Source organism: Acomys minous, assembly GCF_964271855.1.
Source record: "Acomys minous genome assembly, chromosome: 10".
Lineage (NCBI taxonomy): Eukaryota > Metazoa > Chordata > Mammalia > Rodentia > Muridae > Acomys > Acomys minous.
The window spans coordinates 44,744,955-44,767,829 of record NC_140491.1 but is presented as its reverse complement, the minus strand read 5'-3'; the positions used below and the strand labels follow the sequence as shown (position 1 = coordinate 44,767,829).

The 22,875-nt window shown below is 46.8% G+C and overlaps 1 protein-coding gene across 1 annotated transcript in view; it reads right to left on the bottom strand.

Annotated features, from left to right (window-relative positions):
* PKD1L1 (polycystin 1 like 1, transient receptor potential channel interacting) overlaps positions 1-22,875 on the bottom strand; it is a 129,827-nt gene that overhangs the window by 87,283 nt on the left and 19,669 nt on the right. Inside the window, exons 11-19 of the mRNA XM_084800090.1 lie at positions 19,678-19,884; positions 15,180-15,361; positions 12,217-12,438; positions 10,916-11,076; positions 7,510-7,863; positions 6,623-6,682; positions 3,218-3,394; positions 1,887-1,964; positions 171-313 (exon numbers count right to left, since the gene is read on the bottom strand). Of these exons, the coding sequence (XP_084656216.1) occupies positions 171-313; positions 1,887-1,964; positions 3,218-3,394; positions 6,623-6,682; positions 7,510-7,863; positions 10,916-11,076; positions 12,217-12,438; positions 15,180-15,361; positions 19,678-19,884 (1,584 nt within the window). The remainder of the gene's footprint in view (positions 1-170; positions 314-1,886; positions 1,965-3,217; positions 3,395-6,622; positions 6,683-7,509; positions 7,864-10,915; positions 11,077-12,216; positions 12,439-15,179; positions 15,362-19,677; positions 19,885-22,875) is intronic.

Here is a 22,875-nt window from a genome sequence, read left to right as displayed (position 1 = left end):
CTGATGAGGAGATTGCTCTCCCTAGTAGGGGAAGCCCTGACTAATGTAGGAGCAACTTTTCCACACTGCAGGGCAGGGCAGCTCTGCAGCCTGCCATGTAATGAACTCCTGTGCCTTTCAAGAGCTGTGGCCGCCTGCACCCCTCAAAACAGACAAGGGTTCTCACATACCGGCTTCCCTGACATGCAGAAGACACTGAAGATGGTATGGGCCTCCATACCACGGTGGGGCCGCACCTGACAGGACATGTCCTGTGGAGCTTGGTTGACTGGTATGTAAAGCTGAGCTTTGCCTAGTAAAGCATGCTTTGAAGCTAAGAGAAGGACAGGGTAGAGATATCAGCCAGGATAAAGAGCAACAGTGGGGAATTACACACACACACACACACACACACACACACACACACACACACACACACACAATTTCCCATGTCCTCAGCTTTTGTCTAGAATCTGCTATTAAAAAAAAATCCAACAAAGAATTCTCTGAGCAAATGTACAATGAGCATAATTATTACTCCCCAGTAATTAATCATCACGTCATTTACTTTCTGCCTTATTAATCGCCCTAAAATGATCATTATCATTCATAATTTTTAAAGGAATATATTCTTAGGACAAATTATGAGTTGAAGCTTTCTATATCACATTGTCAAGATCCTTCATCAGGCCCTGTGGGGACTGGTCATGTGGCCTCTGGCAGGCTGGACCACTGCCTGTGCTTCCTATCTCACAGTGACATGGCTACATCAGGCATAGAAAGTAGGCTCTTCAACCCAAGTGAGATCCAAGAGGATGGGGTGACTAGTTCTGCCTTGCTGACCAGAGAGATGCAGAAGATGCAGTTTGGGCTAACAACTCTGAGATATAAATTGCATACTGGGTTAAGAAAGGGACGCAGGGAAGGACAGCTATAGGGTACCATGTGTGATGGGAAGACCACAGGAAAGCGAAGCTGTTAGGGAGGCTTTGTGAGGACTGAGTGATAGCCAAGCAGGACACCTGGAGCCTGAGCTCAACTCTCCCAGGTGAACGGGACCCTGGGACCATGGAAAGACTCTCAGGGGTCTCCTGTACCAAGAAGGTGCATGGCCTTTGAGAACTCTTCGGGGGAACAGTGACAGCACATGAGCAACTAAAAAGCAAAGGCATTCATTATAACAGAGGCAAGCATTGTCTCTCTGTGGGCAGAAGCAAGGACCGAGGCCTTAGTATCTGGACAGGGTAGGCATGGCCTTATGGCAGCAGTAAGAATCCAGAACAGCCTGTCTGTGAATTATTGGAAAACAACCAGCCTTGTGTTTCTTCCTTGGGCATTGTATATGCAAAACACAGGAGGCAACTGGCACTTCACAGTAAGTTTTGCTTATCTGTTTTTGCTTTGAGATAAAAGTCTGGCCTTGAACTTGCAATCCTCACCCGTCTGCCTCCCAAAAGCTCTTATTACAGCTGGGTCACTCTGTCCGGCTCATCGTGGGCTCCAGTGAATGTGAAAATGAGGATCAAAGAACAGTTCTTTGTATAGATTGACTCTTCTTAGCTTGTTAAATGGGACTGAAAGTCTCCAGAAATAGGGGAATGTTTAGAAGTGACCCAAAAGATGTAGAAAGACTTGGGGGACACTGGGCAGGGTAAGCCTGTGTGTAAGTTCCAGCCCACACTGAGCACTCAGAAAAATGGCAATGACATCTGGTTGGCGTTTCTCTAGGAAGGTGAACATCACAGCAACCAACGTGAGTAACAAATAATGGGGTGGTGGCAGCAGGAGAAAGGAGAGGGGTAGCATCCAGATCAAGTGAGGAGTCACTGTTGTTTGGAGGAAAACATATGACAAAGACCAAGCCTTCATGACTCCCCATGCCAGATCCAACTTGTACTTTGACATACCTACAGAAGCCTGTAAGACATACGTCTCGCCGCTACTCAGTGAGAATGGTTTTATAGTCACAGCTGATCCCATGATACCTACGGAAGAGGAAATGTCCACATGGAAGTGGCAGTCAGTGAGCTCCCAGGAGTGAGGACCTTTGCTCCAAGGGGTCAGGTAAATAATCCCCTGGTTACATGTTCCGTTCATACTAGGGAAAGACACTAGTCTTTTGGTTACGAGCCTTCACTGAAGAGCCCAAATTCTCATTACTAGGCCATCCTCACCCAAGACAAGCAGTGGACCAGTCACCCTCAGCTCAGAAAAAAAGTAGATTTCCATAGCAATAAACAGATGCTGGTAAGATCTCATTTTGTGCCTTTATAGTAAGCTTGGTGTTTGAGTTTTTATTTTTATAAATTTGACTTCTCTGTTAAGGAGTGATAGATATATTGAGTTTTTATAGAGAGTTGGCTATGAAAATTTCTTAACTCGGCCCTGCAAGGGTAAGCTGACCCATCCTACTTAGCCTTATTTAAAACTGGGAGAGACCTAAGACCCAAGTCTGGTGATTGGAAAGTTCAAGGAGAAAGAAAAAATAATAAAAACAGTGTGAAACTGAAACCCATAGCTTTCCTAAGAGGCTTGTGGGTCTTGTTTCTATGGCCTTCTGTGAAGCCTTCAGTCAGCCCTCGCACCATCCCTGTCCATTCCTGCTCAGACTGTGCAGTGGCTTTCTGTCTCTGCTGCCAAGCCTTTTGCCCGTAGTCATACCTCTACACAACAGCCAGAGGCCTTCCTGCCACTTACAAGACAAAAATTCCTGCCTGTGGCCACAGGCGTGTCTCAGCCCTCACTGCCTACATTCTGGTCCCCTTTCCCTTCCTTCAGCCACTCACAGGGGATCATTTCACCCGTTGTACTCAGAAAGGCAGCGACTCACCAGAGCAGACAAACCAACATGACTATGCAGGGAGTGGGGGTGGAGGAGGAGAGAAAGGTTAAAGTTTCTCTTCCCTACTGGGTCAGCTTTACTTGATCTGTTCATGTAAATGGCTCATCTGCTCTAGGCGAGGTCATAGAGTGGATGGATGCCATGTGTTGGGGTGGCAGCCAGATTCGAAGCTCCCTGCTGATCTGCAGCGGGGGACTCCTAGAGGACATCCAAAGCTGGCTTCATCCTTAGAGAAGGAGCCATGGGCTGTTGTCCACAGAAGGGCAAACATGAACGGAAAATGCTATGTGGTTCGACTCATTCTTTAAGACCAAAGACTTGGGAGAACTTGAAGGTTTAGTCCCAAACTCTTCGACAATGGCTGTGAATTACAAGGTACAAAGAGCGTGTTCATACCTGATGAGGTGTAGCCATGGAAGACAGCTTTGCTGACCAGGGTCTTAGGCCAGTCAATCATGAGAGCTGGCTTTGCTTTGCCTGTGTGGAGGAAAGGCCCGAGCAGGTTGTCCCCGTAACTGGGACTCTCGTCAGCACTCATGCTTGGCTCTGATTCATGGGAGTTGATACTGGTCCCTAGGAAGATAAATCATGCCAAAGGAGAGAAAGGAAAAAAGTCACAGTCTTGTGATGAATGAATGCTTCAAAGTTGATGTTAATACCTATTTCTGTGGCTACCAGATGTGGCACATCTAAAACAATGTCTTCCGTAAGTATGAATATTCAAGCAAAATGCCTGATTGTCCTATAATCAACCACCCCTTAGCTCCTTTCTTTACTTTCCTTTCTTCTTCTTTCCCTCCCTCCCTCCCTCCCTCCCTCCCTCTCTCCCACCCTTCTTCTATCCCTTCTTTTCTTCCACCTTGTGATCTGGAATTTAATCATACAAGGTCAGGTAATCATAAATGACAGAAAAAATACAGCAGATTCACAGAGAAAGTGAGTGTGGGGAACAGAAGGGAGGGGGGCTTCTGTTGCAGCTGTGAGCAGGGATTCAGAGCAAAGGATGAGCTCAGTGAAGATCTTAGAGGAAGTTTCCAGGCTGAGTAGAAACCAACAGTGGTAGAAATGATCCCCTGTGAGTGGCTGAAGGAAGGGAAAGGGGACCAGAACGTAGGCAGTGAGGCTCGAGACAACGCTTGTGGCCACAGGCAGAAATTTTTGTCTTGTAAGTGGCAGGAAGGCCTCTGGCTGTTGTGTAGAGGTGTGACTACAGGCAGCAGGCATGACGGCAGAGGCAGAAAGCCACTGCACAGTCTGAGGAGGAATGGAGTGGGACAGTGCAAGGGCTGACTAAAGACTTCACAGAAGGCCACAGAAACAAGACCCAGTAACAACAAATCTTGAGGAATTAGGATGACGCCTGTAAGAGCCATACTATGAACAGGATAAAAAGGCGTCTATTTTGTCCATTTGCCATTACTGATTCGGCACCTAACACACACCTAAGCAGGAGCCCCAAAACACACCTGTGTGTGTATTATAAATTTCATCTTTATATGATTCCTACGGTTTGAATATGAAGTTACCCTCACGTCTCCATGTTAAATGCTTGGTCCCCAGCTGGAGGTGCTACTTTGGGAGGTTCTGGAAAATTTAGAAGGCAGAACCCAGCTGGGAAAAGCTCACTGAGTGTGGCTCCTTGGAAACATGTTGTCCCTAGTCTCTCCCTATCTGGCCTCTGCTTCCTGTCCACCACGAAGTGAAAACTCCCTGGAGACACATTACCACTGATATGACTTTCTGCCCAGAAGCATGGGACCAAGCGACCACACCCTAAACTCCATGAAACCACGACTCAAAACAAACCTTAACAAGAGAGCCAACCAATGAAACTGTCCCAGTATCTTACAAATGAGTCAAAGAGCAGCAAAAATCACCTTCCTGGCTTGAAAGAGGCCAGCCCTCCTGATCTAACCAATCCCTAGCAATACGGAGGACCTGGCCAGGATCAGATGTACCAGATCCACAGCCAGGTCCTTTCTGTCCTGCTGTACACTTGGGGCAACAATTTTCTTCTTACCCATCCCAGGGCCGGGTGCCATGCAACCAAGTACCAATCCCTTACTAGGCATCAACCACACTGCTCACACCCCACTGAAACTATCCAGACGGCTGGATCCAGAGGCACCTGTTGCTCATCTCATTTCTCTTTTGGAAACCCTAATGAAGCTGGGGGCTTACACTCTCCTGAGGCTTCCTCACAAGGGCCTGAGTGGAAGGCCACATCTTTGTCCCTAGGACCTGTGGCCATAATACACTTTGTTTTCCCGGGCCTCTCTTCTGCCTCCTCCTATGACTGCCCATGAAGACTACCTCATAAGAAGAAGTCTGACACACAGGAGAGAATATGAGGGACTGAAGGAACTATAACTCAGAGGCAGCTGGAGACAACCATCTAAGAAAACACAGTGAATCAGAGGACCAACACATTAATTTCCCCCATTTATTCACTCAAAAGATAAACAGACTGACTGCCTGTTCAGTCAACAAATGAATCACCTGCCTAGTCATTTGGTAGACACAGCGTTCTCCAATTATCCATCTGCTCACTAGAAAGATAGTGTAAGAGATCAGTATAGGCTCAGGACACCCAAGACCAAGGACTCAGCACAAAGGAGATGTATTTGCCCCAGAGGGCCAGAGGGCCAGGATAAGGGACAAAGACAGGAGATGGAGGATGAGGGAGAAGGGGAAGGGAACAAGAGATAGGGGAAGGGGCATTTGACAAAGGACTCTCTCTGGATAAAGAGGAGACAGAAGTGGCCCATAGGGAAAATGGTAGCTTATAAAGGTAAAGGGGAAACCTGCGCTAGGATGAGGTGTTTACCTTTAATTGAGCATCCTAACTAGGTGAGCCAAAAGAGGCTTTTGGTTGATGGACTTCAATACTTTGATATCTGGACCTTGGTAGTCAGCCTCAGGAGGAGGAAATGGCCAGAAAAGGGAATAAAATAGACCTTGGTGGCTAGCTTAGGGAGTGCAATCTAAGATTTGTTTGTTTTTGTTTTGTTTTGTTTTGTTTTAGCAAGGCAGAGGGAATGGGGGAGAAGGGCAAGGCCTGCCAGAGCCACGCTTAACACTTTCAAACTGGCCAGAGTCCCTTCAGGTAGAGCCAGTGTTCACTCCTTATCCATCTATTCTTCAGAAACATAGGTCACTAATGACCACCCATCTATTTATGTGAGAAACTGATCATCCTGTGTTCGCGGATGCACTGGACATAAAGATGGTTCTGGGGGCACAAGAATAAACTAGCCCTGAAGCTTTTGTGAAGATGTCATCTGTACATGAGACAAACACAGAAAGACATCATTGGTCCAGAAGTCACCTGCACGCACGCGTGTGCGCATGCGCGCGCGCGCGCACATACACACACACACGAGGTTTAAACAATGAGCTGACAGGGAATTATCACAGGGCTGAGGGAGACTTCAAAGTGAGGAAGGAGGGGGGTCCTGCAAGATGGATGATCAACAAGGAGCCAAGTTGGAAATGGCACTAAGTGAGGCCAGCTAGACAGGTGGCTACTATGCAAGGTAGCTTGGATCTGGATTGTCTACGGTTGGTCCTGAGGCCACTAAGAGTTTGGGAGCATAGCACTCAAGATGTATGGCAGTAAGTGATCCAGGACTGAGATCTATGCCAGGCTGTGCCATGCAGAGCTGTTTACATTCTCCCTTTGAGAATTCCCTGGGGGATTAACAGGTGACCTTGATGCAAAGCATAAACCTAGGAGGGCTGGTGCACAGCGAGCCTGGATGCACGGTTCCTCTTCATGGGAACAGTCCTAAAAGTAGTCACCTGGTTGTCTTCCTAGGGATGGCACTGCTTCTTGGATGTCACCATAATAGGCTTCAAAATCTATACAAGAGGAAAAAAAATATTTTATTTGAAGACACAATTAGTGAGTGCTAAATGCTGTAGACTAAAGCCCTCTCCCCACCCTCCAAAAATTATTGTCAGGCTGTAGGATTAGAGCTTCATGATTGTGGAGAATTAGAATTTTTCAGATCAGAGCCAAACTATTTTTAGTCTCCTTGCATTGTCATTCATTGTCCACTCTCACATCTGACTAAATGACTTTTTGGCTATCCATAAAACCTTTAAAATGTATTCTTAGCAGACAACTATTTGCTACAGTCCACTGTTAAAACTGTTGTTGGTCCAAAGTCTATAAGCCTTTTCCCCACTTCCCTGTATGCCAACAGTTGGTGGGTCCCGCCAAAGTAGTTGGTATAACTTTCTTTGTTGTATAACTAATAAAATATCAAGTGACTACTTCCACTGAGGAACATATTATTAAGGGCAATCTTCATCTGTATCCCTGGACCACTGTCACTCATATTTGGTTCAAGAACAAACTATCTCTAAGCTGGGACATGGTGGCATATGCCAATAAGACCAGTGCTTTAACAGTGAAGGTGGGAGGATCAGGAATTCAAGGCCAGGCTTAGCTACATAGGGAACTGGAGGCCTGGGCTACATTATAACCTGTTTCAAGATAACAACAACAAAATGCTGTCTTATTACTGTGAGGTTGAAGTTGGGCTCTGCATGGAGCATGAACACAGTGCTCTACAACGCAGGACAAAGGGAATGACTTCAAACCTGACCCAGAAGATTCACTTCTTCCCAGGTGAGCCTGGTGCCTAGTTACAAAGAATAATAATGTGATGGTGGTAACTTACCATCAAAGGCATCAGAGGAACTGGGAGGGGGCCAGCTCTCCTCAGGGCTGCTCATCATCAGGGCTTCCTCACCCAGGGAAGCCGGTGGCAGACTCAGTGAGCCATCGTCTTCCACAGGCTCCCCTGAGCCTGCCATGGGTCCTGCAGCAGGAATGTGGTGGTCATCTGCTGTGGACTCGGCGGAAATGCTTCCCAGGTTGGAAGGAGTTGTCCAGCCCAGGGGCATGGGCGAAGGTTCTGGTGAGTGTGGTGGCGGTGATGCCCTGGGCTTCGATGGCGGATACGAGCCAGACAACTTCAGAATGGCCCCAAGGGCTGAGGTGCCCAGCAGCCCCACAGTGCTACAGAAGGGGACTTAAGCAGGGGGGTGGCAGGGTTAAAATTATGGACTGGAAATCCAAAATATATGTTTTAAAAATATATAGACTGTGGGGCCAGTGCAAGATGGCTCAGCTAGTAAAGGTGCCTGCTGTAGAAGCTTAGATACCTTAGTCTGATGTCCAGAGGTTTTGTAGTGGTGGCTGACCTCCACATATACGCTGTGACACCCGCAGCCAACATTTGTGTGGGTGCATGCAGCACGCGCGCGCGCGCACACACACACACACACACACACACACACACACACACGCACACACACACACACACACCTTAAAAAATAAACAGTAAAAACATATACAGGTTGCACCAGCATGTCTACTTAGGGGTAAAGATATCTTCTGTGAGCTTGGAGTGGCTATCGCCCTTATGAATGACTCTGTACTCTGGAAAGAATTTCTCCTAATCCCCATTCTCTCCCTGACAATGAGGATCCTGTAAATAATTCTAAAAAGCATCACCAGGAATCATGATAAAGAAGCAATGTCGGGGCTGGACTGCTCTTCCACAGATCCTGAGTTCAATTCCCAGCAACCACATGGTGGCTCACAACCATCTATAATGTGATCTGGTGCCCTCTTCTGGCACGCATGTGTATATGCAACAGCGTTATTATATACATAATAGCAAATAAATAAAAATCTTTAAAAAAAAAAAAAGAAGTAATGACAACAGAAAAATGCAGACATAGAAATGACTCCTGTAGGACTGGGCTGCCTGCCTGTCTTGCTGTTTCATGTCCTGTTTCTAGCAGCTTCCACGTCTGTGTTTATCTTGGTTAGCTAGTCGTGTTTACTGCTCTGAGAACACGCCCCTCCCTTCCTCAAGACTTGTTCTCCTGAGTGAGATTACCTCTTGAGGGATTTACCTGGGAGGGGGATTCCTGTTTTGCTGCCTATAAGAAGGCTCTTTGAAACTCTGGGACGAGAATAATAAACCGCTGCCACAGCTGCTGCTGTGGCTGCTGCTCCATGAGCAGGAAGGACTCGCTGTGTTATTGCGCGAGTGCGTGTATGAATTAAATCCGCAGCCCCTTGCCCTCGACTGGGTACCGCGGTGGCGCGGGCGCCACAACTCCTTTAAAATCGGCTTTTACTTTTTGACCAGAGCAGATGTTTCCACCTCTGTCCTCTGTAGTGTCTTTTACAGTGAACTAGATTTGTGTCCCTGAGTTCTGTGAGGTGCTGTAAGAGGGGATGGTGGGAACCCTGCTCAGAATTCTCGGAGACACATTTGTCTCAGGCGGCACTGGCCTCGCTGAAGCTGAACCGCTGTCAGTGGTCACAGGCCCTAACATATGCTGTGGGGTTTGATTCAGGAACGTCTTAAAAGAATTCAGAACTCCCTCTCCTGTCATAGACACAGGCCCACTGGATGACCTTGGCTCCAAGATCTGATTTAAAAGATTTTATACAACCCTAGAACTGACTAGAGAAAATATGGCAGCCAGCCAATGGGGACCAAGCAGAGCTGTTTGGCCAGAACAGAAACCCCTGTTCTTCGGTGGGAATTCAGCCTCACTCCTCGGTGTCTCTCTACTCCTTGGAGTAGTGTGAGAAAGGATGAACACAAGACATGAATGAGTTCACAACATTCTTCAGCCCAGACAAGTGTGAGGCCTGAGACCACAAACCCTCATGTCATCCTGATCAGCCTGGCAGATTTCTTCAGACATCCCGACACAAGGGAGATAACACACAGCCCAGAGAAGCCCCTTCCTGTCCCCTTCTCCTTCCTTCCTTCCCTCCTTCCTTCCTTCCCTCCTTCCTTCCTTCCTTCCTGGAATGCCTAATGACACTGACTGCCAATCTACATCCTGTGCTCTTCCTACTGACCAATGCCATTCTAACAACCAGTTTGGTGTGTAAGCCCTAGGGCGTAAACACCAGAGACCCCTCTGTCATTTCAGGAGCCCCCATGTTGCCTGAGCAACTGCAGTTCCTGTTTTCTCCTTGTAGCCATCTTCACTTGCACTTGAATAAACTCTGCTCCCATGCTTGGTGTGCCTCGACTTCTCAATTAGAGTGATGAACTGGATCACTACCATTCACCCAAGCAAGTGAGAGGAGCTTCCGTCCTCATTTGGAGGTCCTGCTGGGCACCTGTCTCAGAAAGGCAGGTCAGAAGGGAGTGTGCAGACAAGACCAACTCAGACACAAATGATCCAGTCTCACCACACAGAGGCTTCTTTGACACCCAAAGGTAGGGGAATTTTGTCCCCACTAGCAGCAAGCCATTCTGCAGCAGCGGCAGCTGATGTTCTGTAATTTGGTCCTTTGCTGCCTTCTTAGGCTTGGTTCTCCATCCATCCCACCTCCAGATGCTCACATGGTTTTATGATTCTTCAATTCTAAGCAGGGCTTCCCATCATCCCCTCTTTGAGATGCTCACATAATTCAGGGGAACAAATTCACTGATCAACTGTGAATGACCTTACAGAGCTCAGAGGCGAAGAGGTTCACAGGGTTGAGGTGTGTGAGCAGAGGCCCAAGCTGCCAGACCTTTCCAGAACTCCACCCCCATCAATGATCCTTGTCACTCTGGGCTCCATCGGAAGCTTTGTCACATAGGCACGGTTGACTGAGTCATCCTTCCCAGTGTTTGGGATGGCTAAGTCTCATCACGAAGATACTCAGGGGCTGCTAGCCACCTGTCAGCTCATTAGCATATAAAGCCATGATCCCATGGAAGACTACATGGATTTTAGGAGCTCTATGCTGGGAAAGTGGATCATAGACCCAGGATATACATCACAGTTTCCAGGGCCACAGCCCTCTGGACAGTGAGCTCCCTGAGCTTTGCAATAGCTTCCTGTGAGTCTAAACCAAGAAAACTGCCCAACTAAGTTTGGGATTAGCCTTCTTACAGCACATGTGTGAGAAAGCATTTTTGGGCTGTGACCATATGTTTGGAGGGTTGAAGTGAGAAGAAATCCCAGCCATGGGCAGGTCAAGTTATGTTAGTTCAGCAACCACAGAACAACCGTGAGCTTTTCTTGTTCGTCAGCAGAACAGAGTGGCTGTCTTACCTTCCATTGTACTCTTTTCTGTTGCATTGACTAGGAAGAGGTCCCAGGAGTAAGTGAGGTCTGGGACGTCTCCACAGTCTTCACACACAGCTCGGAGAGACAGCTCCTCATTCCAGTTCACATGGGTGTCTCTAAAGTTGATCCACGAGATATGGGTGAATCTGGAACAGGCAATCACTTTGATGTAAGAAAACACCATAAGCATCTTTAGGTTGCATTCCTTTGGGGCGGCCATGTTTGAACCACCCGTGTCGGCATCATCACAGCCTGTGTTGGGGAACATGGACTGTGTGACCAGCTTCCAGACTTCACACAGCACGATCTGACCTAACACAGCAGGCAAGCACATTCACACCTCACCAAGTTCAAGGACGCGGTGAGACTTGCTCAGTGTCCAACAGTCCCAGGCTTTACTCTCTGTCACTCAGCCTTGGCTCTGGCCATGCTGTCCAAACACAGACGTCAATACCTGAATCATCTCCTCACCTCTTCACCACATGCTTGCCTCCATAGCTACCCACCAGGCTCACCTGGGCCTTTCCAAGCCATCTGCCTTTGCTACAAGCATCTGGCTCAGTTTTGCCTTTCACCTGGCCAGGGCTATTGGGTTATGAGCTGTTCCATGTCCTGCAATGCTCACAGGGAACCTACTTTGCACAGTCCCGCATTTTACACACACATTTCTGAGTCACCATAGCTACCTCCTGGAGGCTTCTCCAAGCTCTTTACTGACTGACCCGGGGTGCTTCCCAAAGAGCAGCTCATGAACTCTGGTTCTTTAGGACATCATCAAGTGGTGTGAGAGGCAATGTTGAGCCTTGTCACATGAATTCCTTTCTTATAGGACATAGGAGCCCTTTAAAAGGCTGAGTACAGAGGAGACTTCCTAGGATTCCATCAGCCACATCCCAAGCCATGGCTTCACCATGTAACACTGAGTTCAGGAGGCAATCCCTAGAAGGCTCCCAAGTCTGGCAATCAAATGGCCTTACCACCTTCTAACATTGGCCTTAATCACTGGTCTTTCATCTTGGGGATGGGTGCTGTAACAGGAGGGACCCATTAGTAACACCCTTCAGAGCTGCTGATGTGGCACTGTCAGCCCAGGAGATAGCAGAGATACCCAAGTCATTACCACCCCCAACCCCACCCCACCCCACCCCACCCCCTATGCCACCACCTTCTTCCTTAGTGACATGGTTCCACGAGGCCTAACGTCACACTGATCTCCACTAACACAGACTTCCTTCACTGCCACTACCAGCCAGAGTGCTCAGCTACTCTGACCAGGGCAAGGGTACCTGAAAGCTGGGTCGGGATGGGTAGATAGGAACATCAAGGCCTGAGAAGAGTTCTGTCCATTGCTGGAGACCGTCAGCGTCACAAGGAACTGGTCGCAGCACTCACTGAGCCATTTGGCTGGGAAGGAAATGGCAGGAGCCTGAGTGTCTACTCGGTTTGGAATAGAGTCGTCAAAGCACGGCCATGTTGGCGAGCTGGCCACAGTGCAAGTCCAGTGATACCTATTGAGGAAGCCATTGGGGGGGAGGGCGGTATGGTTACCATCACTGATGGATAAAGGCACCTGTGACTAGGAAGAGAGAATACCCTTTATTCTTTGACGTCAGTGATACAGGAGCTAGGCCTGTCTTTCCCCCTCACTGACACAAAGACCACTATGCTTCACCTAGGGTCCTGCTTCTGGCTGACTTGTGTCTCACACACTGTCCCTGGAGCTGCTTCTGTCACCCCTTCCCCTCCCTGTGCATGGTGACTTCCCCGACCTCTGCTCATAACGTAGCCCTGCAATCCCAAGAAGGCTCCCCCGCAATCACTCTGACAAGGTTGCATCTCATCTCATCAGGAACGGTCACACTCTCCTAGATTTAGGAAGAAAACATGTGGGTAGAGGTCTTAGGGGAGCTGCCCTGTCTCACTCAGAGCTGGTGGGGCCAGCAGGGGACTCTGAGCAGGAGATGATTCTCCTTCAATCTTGCCATCTTCCTATAAAATGATAATTGTGTGAGCCACAGACAAAGGTAGTTGCACCAGCAGGGTGGGATGGAAGGACAGCATCATCCCAGCTTGAGGAGATCTTAATCCAGAGCGGGGATACATGCTTAAACAGGCAGGTGGGAGGCAGGAAACAGTATGGAAATGTCCTAGCAAGCTGGGCTAGCCTCACCATGGCAACCTGCTCTGACAAGTGTCACTTCAAGCTGAATTGCTGTTGAGCCTTAAAAGCCCATTTCCCTGTCTAGCCTGCAGGTTCAGAGATCTCCTGATTCACCAGAAGATTCCTTGCTGCCCAGGATCAGACACTGAACTCTCATTTTAGGTGCTGTGATGGCTACCGCTAGATGACAGTGTGAAGATGACAGAGACGCAGCCTTGGCCTTCCAGGCTTGGGTGTGTGTGTGCATGCATGCTTCTGTGTTTGTGTGTGTGTGTGTGTGTGTGTGTGTGTGAGAGAGAGAGAGAGAGAGAGAGAGAGAGAGAGAGAGAGAGAGAGAGAGAAGAAGAAGAAGGAGGAGGAGGAGGAGGAGGAGGAGGAGGAGGAGGAGGAGGGCCGACAACTGAGAGCCATGTCTATGGCATGTACACAGGTAGAATTGGGGGAAGGGGACCTCTCACCTCCACTGCACTATAGAAACACCAAATCCCACACTTGGGTGTGACAAACATACAGGATCATGGCAGGGATAACAACAACAAAGGAGCCTCTCTACTGATTTCTGAATAGGGACCATGTGCCAGGCACAGAGATATATCCAGTGAGAGTCCTGCTGTTCTTAACTCACATTCAGTGAGGGAGGAGCGAGCGAGAACAGAATGGCGGCCGTAGTAAGTGAGGATGAAGTGTGAGACAGCATTCGCTCACACAGCTAAGGCAGTGGCTTCCCCTATGAGATGAATGGGTGTGGTGAAGGTCAGATCAGGGAAGTAAGGGCTCTGACTTTTTCTAGAAGATTCCATCCTCTGTCTTGGAGGATTGGCTGTGGCTGGGGCGGACATAAGCTGAGGCCCTGATTGCTCCATTCAGGCAATGCAGAGGAAGTGTGTGTGCGGTGTCTAGGGGAGACTTAATGAGATTTCCTGACAGAAGAGGCATGAAGTGTGAGAGAAAGAGGTGTCAAATATGCTGAGGAAAGTTTTGGTCTGAGAAACTGGAAGAATCGTTTCCTCAGGGACCCAGCACTGGAAGGGGAAGGTGCACACGAGCTCCCAGTCCTAACCAGGAAGCTATCTCCAATTGACAAGTACTCAAAAAAGGAAAAATTCATTTTCTCCAATGGAGTCTCACTGTGTATACAAACCACACTTTAAGGACAGCTGCTCCATGGTACTTTTGGAGATTTTCTATCTTATATTGCTTTGGACAGGTTTTAAAACCTAACTGGGCTTTTGCATGTATATTATGGTTTCCAATTTTGTGTTTATATGGGTTTTATGTATGTGTGGGGGACAGGTATATGTACTTCTTGTGCTTTGTCTTTATTGTTGGTTCTGGTTTATTTGTCTGAGAGAGAGAAAGACAGACAGACAGACAGACAGTCAGACAGACAGAGACAGAGAGACAGAGAAGGTATGGAGGATTGTGTGGGGGGAAATGGGGAAGTGGGGGAGGATTTGGGACATATGAGGATGAGGAAACCGTGATCAGAATGCATTGTATAAAAATTAATTTTAATTAAAAAAAAAAAAAAAGAACCGTTGCCCAGATGGAGATGGGGAAGGCCAGTGGGAAGAGGACAATTTTGTGGCTAGGTGATCTGAGACACAAGAAAGGGGCACAAAGGCAGCGGTGATGCACAGCACGGAGCAGGTTGGTGGAGGACATGAGCCCAAGGCTATGGGGAGGGCTGCATGAGTAGAGGGTGCCCGCTGGAAGGTAGAGGATCAGATCACAGCAGGGGACTGGAAATGGCCTGCCAGAGCCCGTAACCACAGAGCTGAGCCACCAGGCTAACAGGCAACACTCTGCCTCCCACACACAAGGGGTCCTAATGAAAGGGTAGCATTCACAAAGCACATTCCAAAATCACACTTCAATAATCTCCTTTTAAAAAGTACTCACATTTTACTCTCCTCTCCTATATTGGCTTCTACCTGGATAATGAATAAAGCAGTTCAACTGAAGAAAGTGGGTACACAGAAAGGTTGCAAACTATTTTGGCAGAGCTCCCAGACTAACTTTCCTAATATTCCTGGGCCAAGTTTGAAGAAGTAGGAGCCAGAGAGTCTTAGAGTTCCTCATTCTCACCTGAGAGCAGCCCCTGGGTTGTCAGGGTCATAGGACTGGGACCCTCTGAGGACGATGGAGGTGGAGGTGGCCCTGGGGATGAAGATGTGTGTGCCTTCAGAGATCACGCTGACAGGTGCCCTGGCTCGAACCTCCACACCAACACAGTAGTTGCTGTATACCACGCTTCCCTTGATCTGAACCTGGGACACCAAAGATGAGGGAGTGTCACACGAGAAGGAAGCAGAAGCAGTTCTGTCTGCATGCGACACTGGCCCTCAGCGCTAACTACAGTAGTTACTTACAGCGTTCATCTGAGGATATGGGTGGAGGAAAGAGCATGGGTCTGTATAGCTATCTAGTGGTGTGTTGACCAGTATTTCTGTCAACCTGACAGAAGTTAGAGTCATTGGAGAAGAGGGAACCTCAATTGAGAAAGTGTGTTCCATCAGGTCTGCCTGGAGGCAGGCCTGTGGAACATTTTCTTGGTTGGTAATTGATGGGGAAGGGGCCAGCCCACTGTGGGTGGTACCATCCCTAGGCAGGTGGACCTGGGTGTAAAAGAAAACAAATTGAGTTAAGCAGGAAAAGCAAACTAGTAAGCAGCATTTCTCATGGTCTCTGCTTCAGTTGCTGCCCCAGGTTTCTGCCTTGAGTGTCTGCCTTAGTAGCCCTCAACGGACTGTGACTCAGGATTTGTAAACCAAATAAACCCTCCGCCTCCACGTTGTTTTTGTTCATGGTGTTTATCATAGCACTACAAAGCAAAGTAAGATAAGGTTGTAATGGATATAAACACGTTTTTGTTTTGATCCCAAGTGTGGGATGGGAAACAGACTTATGAGAGAACAGGTGATGTTTATCCACTTAGAAGTTGAACCACTTGGGGAATGGCCTTGGTTTTTACCAGCTGAAAAACATCCTAGTACAGACTCTGAGAGGACACGGACACACACATACACACACACGCCCACAGCAGGAGGCAGGGGCCCTTTTGGGTCTTGGTATTGTTTGGCTGTATCATTGTGGCACTTCAAGATGCTCACTCCAGTGAAGGCTCCAGTGAAGGCTTCGAGGCTCCAGGCCCCAGCGGCTTTTCCCAGGTCCTAGCTACAACTTTGGTGGAATTGCTGGTCTGCTGAAATCCTGCCGACTACACCAGAGGAATTGCTCCCAGGAACTGAATCCAACAAGGTCTACTTCCTCTGTTCCCATAAACCCCCTTTCTCTCCTATCTAGGGTAGGTACGTTGGAAGGGAGGTATAAGCATTTAAAGAACCCCCCAAATAAAGTAGGTTTGGAAAAGCTGGAGCCTTCACAGGGTATTTAAATACCCACGCTCCCTGTATTCACAGGGCTGACAGTTTGCCAACCCCCAGTGTAACAGCACATTTTCCGGTGGTCTTGGCATTGGCTGGATTCCTTGCTCCTCTTTGCTACATGTAATAGGAAGGAAAGGAGTTGACTGTGAGGCCAAGAAGTTCCCCCTCTGTATGTACGTTTAAGGAGACGGTGGGGTGTGGGGGCACAGCCAATGAGCTGTGGTGAAACACATAATGGTCTTTGAGAAATGTAAATTAAAAGTATGCGGACTATTTTTAAGCTTAGAGATACTGAAACATGTTACAAGGAAGGCACATATTCAAAGCCTTCTTTAAAAGTCTTGATGCTTTTGGGGGAGAAAACACAATTGCTGGATGAGACTAACTGATGGATAATATGTGAGGCTCAGTCTTCATTGTCAGCTTGGCTGGTTTTAGAATCATCGAGGAAACACACTGGAGTGTTTCTGAGGGTGTTTGCAGAATGGCTGAACTGAAGAGAGAAGACCACCCTGAATGTGGGTGGTGCATAGACTGGGATCTTAGACTCGTGTAAAGGAGAAAGCAAGGTGAGTTTACCCTGTCTCTGCTTCCCAAGGAAGGACGAAATGTGACCAGCCATCTCATGCTTGTATCACTTGCACACACACACATACATACACACACACACACACACACACACACACACTCACACACACACACACACACACTCACACTCACACACACACCCCTGCCATATTGAACTGTGTCCTCAAATTACAAGCCCAAACCAACCCTTTCTTCGGTTGCCTTTGTCATGTGTCTTGTCTCAGTGAGATAAGTGACTAATGTGCAGTCAGAGCTTCTCCGTACATCCTAGCTGGTGCTTGCTGCATGCTGCAGATGGAGGCATGTGTCGTGCCTGGGAAGAACAGTGGCTCCTTGTGGAGCTGTCATGGGAGGCACAGTGGTATCAGGAGCCAGAACCTGAGGCTTGACTCCCAACTGTAACATACCAAGGAGAGCAGCTGGCAAAATGTCTCATCAGGGGGTCTCTAAGGCTTAGGCACAGACAGGGCCTCTGCTACAGAGTCTGATACAGCTAATGAGCAAAAGCGCCAGCTGACAGTGATATGAGTATAGATATAGATATGATATGAATAGAGTATGGGTATTCGGCCCCAGCTGTGACCCCTCACCCTTCAACAAGTGTATGAGAGCCTAGGCATATTTGTTTCCCATTTTACCACATCTCCTTGGCTATAATCCCAGACCCACATCTCCTGAAGTGTACAGAAGGGGGACCTCTTGACCTCACTGTCAGCCCCTTTTCTTCTGACCTGCTGGTCATGAAGAGTCCAAAATAATGGTGATGTCTTCTAAATGTGACGTCAATACTTTTTTTTTTTTTTTTTTGGTTTTTCGAGACAGGGTTTCTCTGTGTAGCCTTGCCTGTCTTGGACTCACTTTGTAGACCAGGCTGGCCTCGAACTCACAGAGATCCGCCTGCCTCTGCCTCCCAAGTGCTGGGATTAAAGACATGCGCCACCACGCCCGGAATGACATCAATGCTTAACCATCTGCAAAGCCAAGTCAACCCCAGTGTGAGGCTTGTGTGAGGGGACAGGCAGGCACAGTCTAGGGACACTTCCCACCTTCCTGTGTTTCTATCAGGGAGACAAGACAAGACAAGAGGGCTGGTAAAGGCCAGTTCCCACAGTGGCCTGGGGGCTTCTCCTAGACCAGTGCTTCTCAGCCTTCTTAATGCTGGGAACCTTTAGCACCTCACATTGTGGTGACCCCCAACCATCAAATTAATTTTGTTGCTACTTCATAACTGCTATTTTGCTACTGTCATGAATCATAATACAAATATCTGTGTTTCTCAATGGTCTTAGGTGACCCCTGTAAAGGGGTAGTTTTGACCCTTTAAAGGGGTTGCAATTCACTGGTTGAGAACCACTGCTCTAGACTGTGACAGGATCGGGGTGACCTAAAGCTACCACCCTAGGAATCTACTCTCACAAAAATGAAATATGCCACTTCTCAGTCAATATTTCCAGAGAGAACTACACATCCTGCTTAGAAGCGGGGTTATTTTTCCACCACCTGTGACTAACACAGTGTTCCTCAAAGCGTAAACTACGGCCCTCTGTCACACAGCCAGTTTTCAGCATCTTACTGAGATCAGCACAGGAGCATATGATGTGAGCCTCTGCTCCCAATGCCCAACAGGGCCATAGACTCATTTCTTTGAGGGGTATAGGACCAGTTTGGGTGTTTGGGTACCTTCTGATGCCTGAGACCTGAGCTAGGACTGATCTTCAGTGGGAACAGATGCCCCTCATAGTGAAAACACCCATGTCCCTGCAGAGATTTGGGTCCCAAAGACACATCTTCATCCCAGTCTTCCTATTTCACTACAGTCTGAACCCAGGACCTTCCTCCTGGTTCCCGTCACTACACAAGGCTGAACTATGCAGGATGCTCCTTCATGAAGCCACTCAAAGCAGTGACTTCCGTTTTCTAACCCATGTGATCTATATCATTTTTCTAGCCCCAAGCTGGCTGGAGGGTTACAGTGGGTACTTCTCTCATGGCCCTGCCCTCTGGTGGGTATCTTCCAATTCTCTAAATGGCAGCATCAATATTCTTCTATTCCTCTATCAGCACAGGGTTTATTTAAAGTATGTGCACAGGAACAGTATCTCAGAAAAAGTAGGAATAGTTTTTCATTGATTACTTTGCTGACGATAGGGCATACATTCTCTGGGAAAATTAAAGGATTGTGTGAGTGTGTATGTGTGTGTATGTGTGTGTGTGTTTGTCTGTAAGAGAGAAAGTGTAAGTGGAGTGAGAGTGTGTATTTGTGTGTGAGAGAATATAAGAGTGTATGTGTTTGGGTTGTGTGTGTCTGTGTGTGTGTATGTGTTGCACACACCAGCCTAGACAGTAATTCACATGTACTGGGGTTACCGTGTACATTGCATACTACCATGTGTGCCTGTTTTACATAGGTGTTGGGCATTTGAGCTGTGCCCTTCTTGCTTGGACAACAAATGCTCTTCCCTACTGAGCCAGTTTCCAGCTGAAATCAAGAGCTCTCTTAAAATCCTCCCCATTCCTCCAACAACAGAATCAACTCCCTTTCATTGCTAGAGGAGGATTTCTTTGGGGCTTGTGGAAAGGGTTGGTTGGGGAAGTGTGAGTGAGCTGACCTTGGCTATGGCAGTGTAGTTCCCACACTCCAGTGTGTAGCTTGGGAGCAGGATGGTCCGTCTGTGGGTGTTGACAGCAGCAGGGAGGGTGATAAGAGTCGCCTCAGCATCCACAAAGCTCCAGGTGTAGGAAAGCCCTTGGGAAATGTTACAGAGGACTGCAGCTTCAAATGTCACTCCTAGTCTCAGGGGCTGAGACCTCCATATCTGGGGATTGACGAGAGGTCATGTCAGTGATTGCCCACCAAGCCAGGCGGCACAGCAAGCTGTGAGAAAGTGTCACTTGTGAGTCTCCAACCATCTGTTTGTATGACTACAGGATGAGACCTGGGGCTGGGTTTTAGATAGCACCAGTACATTTCTTTTGTAGGCAAAAGTAAACAAGGAAAATATAAGAACAAGAAAAGTAAGTACTTATGTGTGCATACTGAGAGGGAATTTTTTTCCTGCTCTGAGTAGGTAAATGTAAGTGTAATGTAAATACTTACTTTTACTTTCCAGCATGGAGGTTTTTTCCTTTTAAGCATGAAACTAATGGGGAAATGTGAAAGGGAAAGGTTGCCAGGTTTGATTACATTAGCATTTCACTTAATTGTTTATTTGCTGTTTGTATATTTAATATGGTACTCACAGTATTATGGTCTTCCCAAGCTCTTTATGCCCTTCCCCCTTCCTCTGGCTATTACCCTCTCCCCAACATTCCTGGCCTGACTTTCAGGTTTGTCCTTGAACATGGAAAACATTCCAGGGAGCCAACCTCAGGAGACTGCCCAGCCAGGGACCCAGCCTGTTCTAGGGCTGATGCTAGGCGCAAGGGCTCCCCCTGGAGGCTGTAGCATTTAATTGGAAAGAAAAAACTCAGAAGTAGATTTAAGAATTTAGCATCCTTAGTGTTAGTTGTCCCTGTAACACTCCCTCCTCTGGCCCCATTTAATCCTCCTATTTTATTCTCCCTTTGTCCCCTTATAACATCACACTGAGGGGAGAGCCCCATACTCAGGACCAACACAAACCAGACTTCACCTTTTTATGTTGTTTTAATATTTTGTCTTACTTTTTTTTTCAGTTTATCTATTTTGATTTTTGTTGTTTTTATTGTTTTCAGAGAGAGAGAACATATAGTTGGTTGGGTAGGGAGATGTGGAGGACCTGGAAGGAGTAAAGGGAGGGGAAATATTATGATCAAAATATATGAAAAAAAAGTTTTTTGTTTGTTTTTCGAGACAGGGTTTCTCTTGGTTGTCCTGGACTCAATTTGTACAACAGGCTGGCCTTGAACTCACAGAGATCTGCCTGCCTCTGTCTCCCAAGTACTGGTATTAAAGGTGTGCACCACCAAGCCCAGTCTTATATGAAAAAATTTAATAAGATATATTTAAAGGTAAAAGAAGATATTAGTTGCCCTTCTCATACCTAGGACATTTAATCTTAAAATCTAGTTGAAATAGTTTATTATAAAGGAAACACAAATGATTTAAAGACTAGAATACTTAGACAGAAAGAGAAAGGATTTATAGTCTTATAACTAGGAAATGTACCTTTTGTAATCTCTAGGTGGTACCATTTAAATTATTGTTCAGTCCTTTTCATTGTTTCTACTCTGAACATGATTTAATCATAGGACTTGCAACAGAGCCACACGGGTAATGGCAAATTGCAATATTGTCAATTTTCAGACTATATATATATATAAAGCTATACAATTTCCATTGGAGTGAGAGTTGGCTCTGAATGCTGACAAGCTGGGGTGCACAGTAGGACTTGGGAGATAAACGTAAAGTTACCAAGGACTTGAAGAAAGATATATACACAGAGGGTTGCGTGCTAAAGACATATGCACAGAGGGCCACATGCTACTTGTAGTAAGATAAAGTTAGGAGCAATAAGAGTTTAATAATGAGGAACTTTGGAAATGGTGTAGAATTTGTACATATGATCCAATATATGCCACCATTAAAAATCATGTAGTCAAGATGATGTAGCAAAAGATATGCTGTTAGCAATTATTCAAATTTGTGATAAACACATATATTTAAAAAAAAACACCCACCCACTCCACATATAAAAAACAATAGTGGGGAGCTGGAGAAAGAGCTCTGTGGTTAAAAGTGTTTTCTCCTCTTAGCAGAGGGGACTAAGTTTTCTTCCCAGTACCCATGTTGAGTGACTTACAACCTCCTGGAACTCCAGTTCCAAAGTACCTGATGCCCTCTGCTGGCCTGTGCAAGCACCTGCACTCATGTGCACATATCCACACCCCCATATAATTTTAAAATAATAAAGATAAATTCATTTTTAAAGCAATAGAAAAGCATTTAAAATAAATACACCTATCTCCTGTTGTCTGGATTTCACACAAATGTATTTGTTTTTTATATGCTTAGAAAACACATAAAAAGCACATATAAAAAACAAATGGAGTCATCAATAGTGTTCTCCTTGTCTTACAGAAAAATTCAAATGGAAATGTTTTATAGATTAAAAATTAAGTTCATTTATTGGTACAATATTTCTATGTAGCAGTTGAAAGTAGGAATAAGTTAAAGCAAACAAACATAGATCCAAGTGTGAAAGTTCAAGCCTGTAATTCCAGCATGTAAGGAATTAGGGCAGGAAAACTGAGAGTTTTAGGATAGCCTGGGCTATCCATACTGATACCCAAACTCAAATAAAACAAATAAAATAACAAAAGTATCCCCATAAAACAAAACAAAATCAAACAAAGGACAGTACTGGCTTCACATTAGAGCAAGAATTCCAGCCAAGCTTTGTAAGCTGTGACTTTTCCCTAGAGTCCCATGAGTTTTGGTCCATCCCTCACACAGAGAGCACAGAAGAGCTTGACACCATGCAATGCTGGCCTTGAGAGCTGCAGAGGTCTTGCCTCTAGGGACATGTACACCTGAACGCCACAGACTGCCCAGGGCAATCCCATACCCTCTTTGAAGTCCACTGTACTCTGGGGCTGCTGGGACCTGAGCTATACAGGGCCCACAGCTGATCCGGCATAGAAAGCATTTTGGCAAACGCTCAGGAGCAAATTTTGATTCCCATGTGTCAGGCTGAACACCTTTGACCTGAAAGTGAAACTGCTTGAAATGAAAGCCCTCAGAGGCATGGAAGAAATAAAAGGCAGCCTTATTTTCACTACTCTGTAGCTAATGATCAGCATATAATTGGTCATTTCTTTTCATTCTG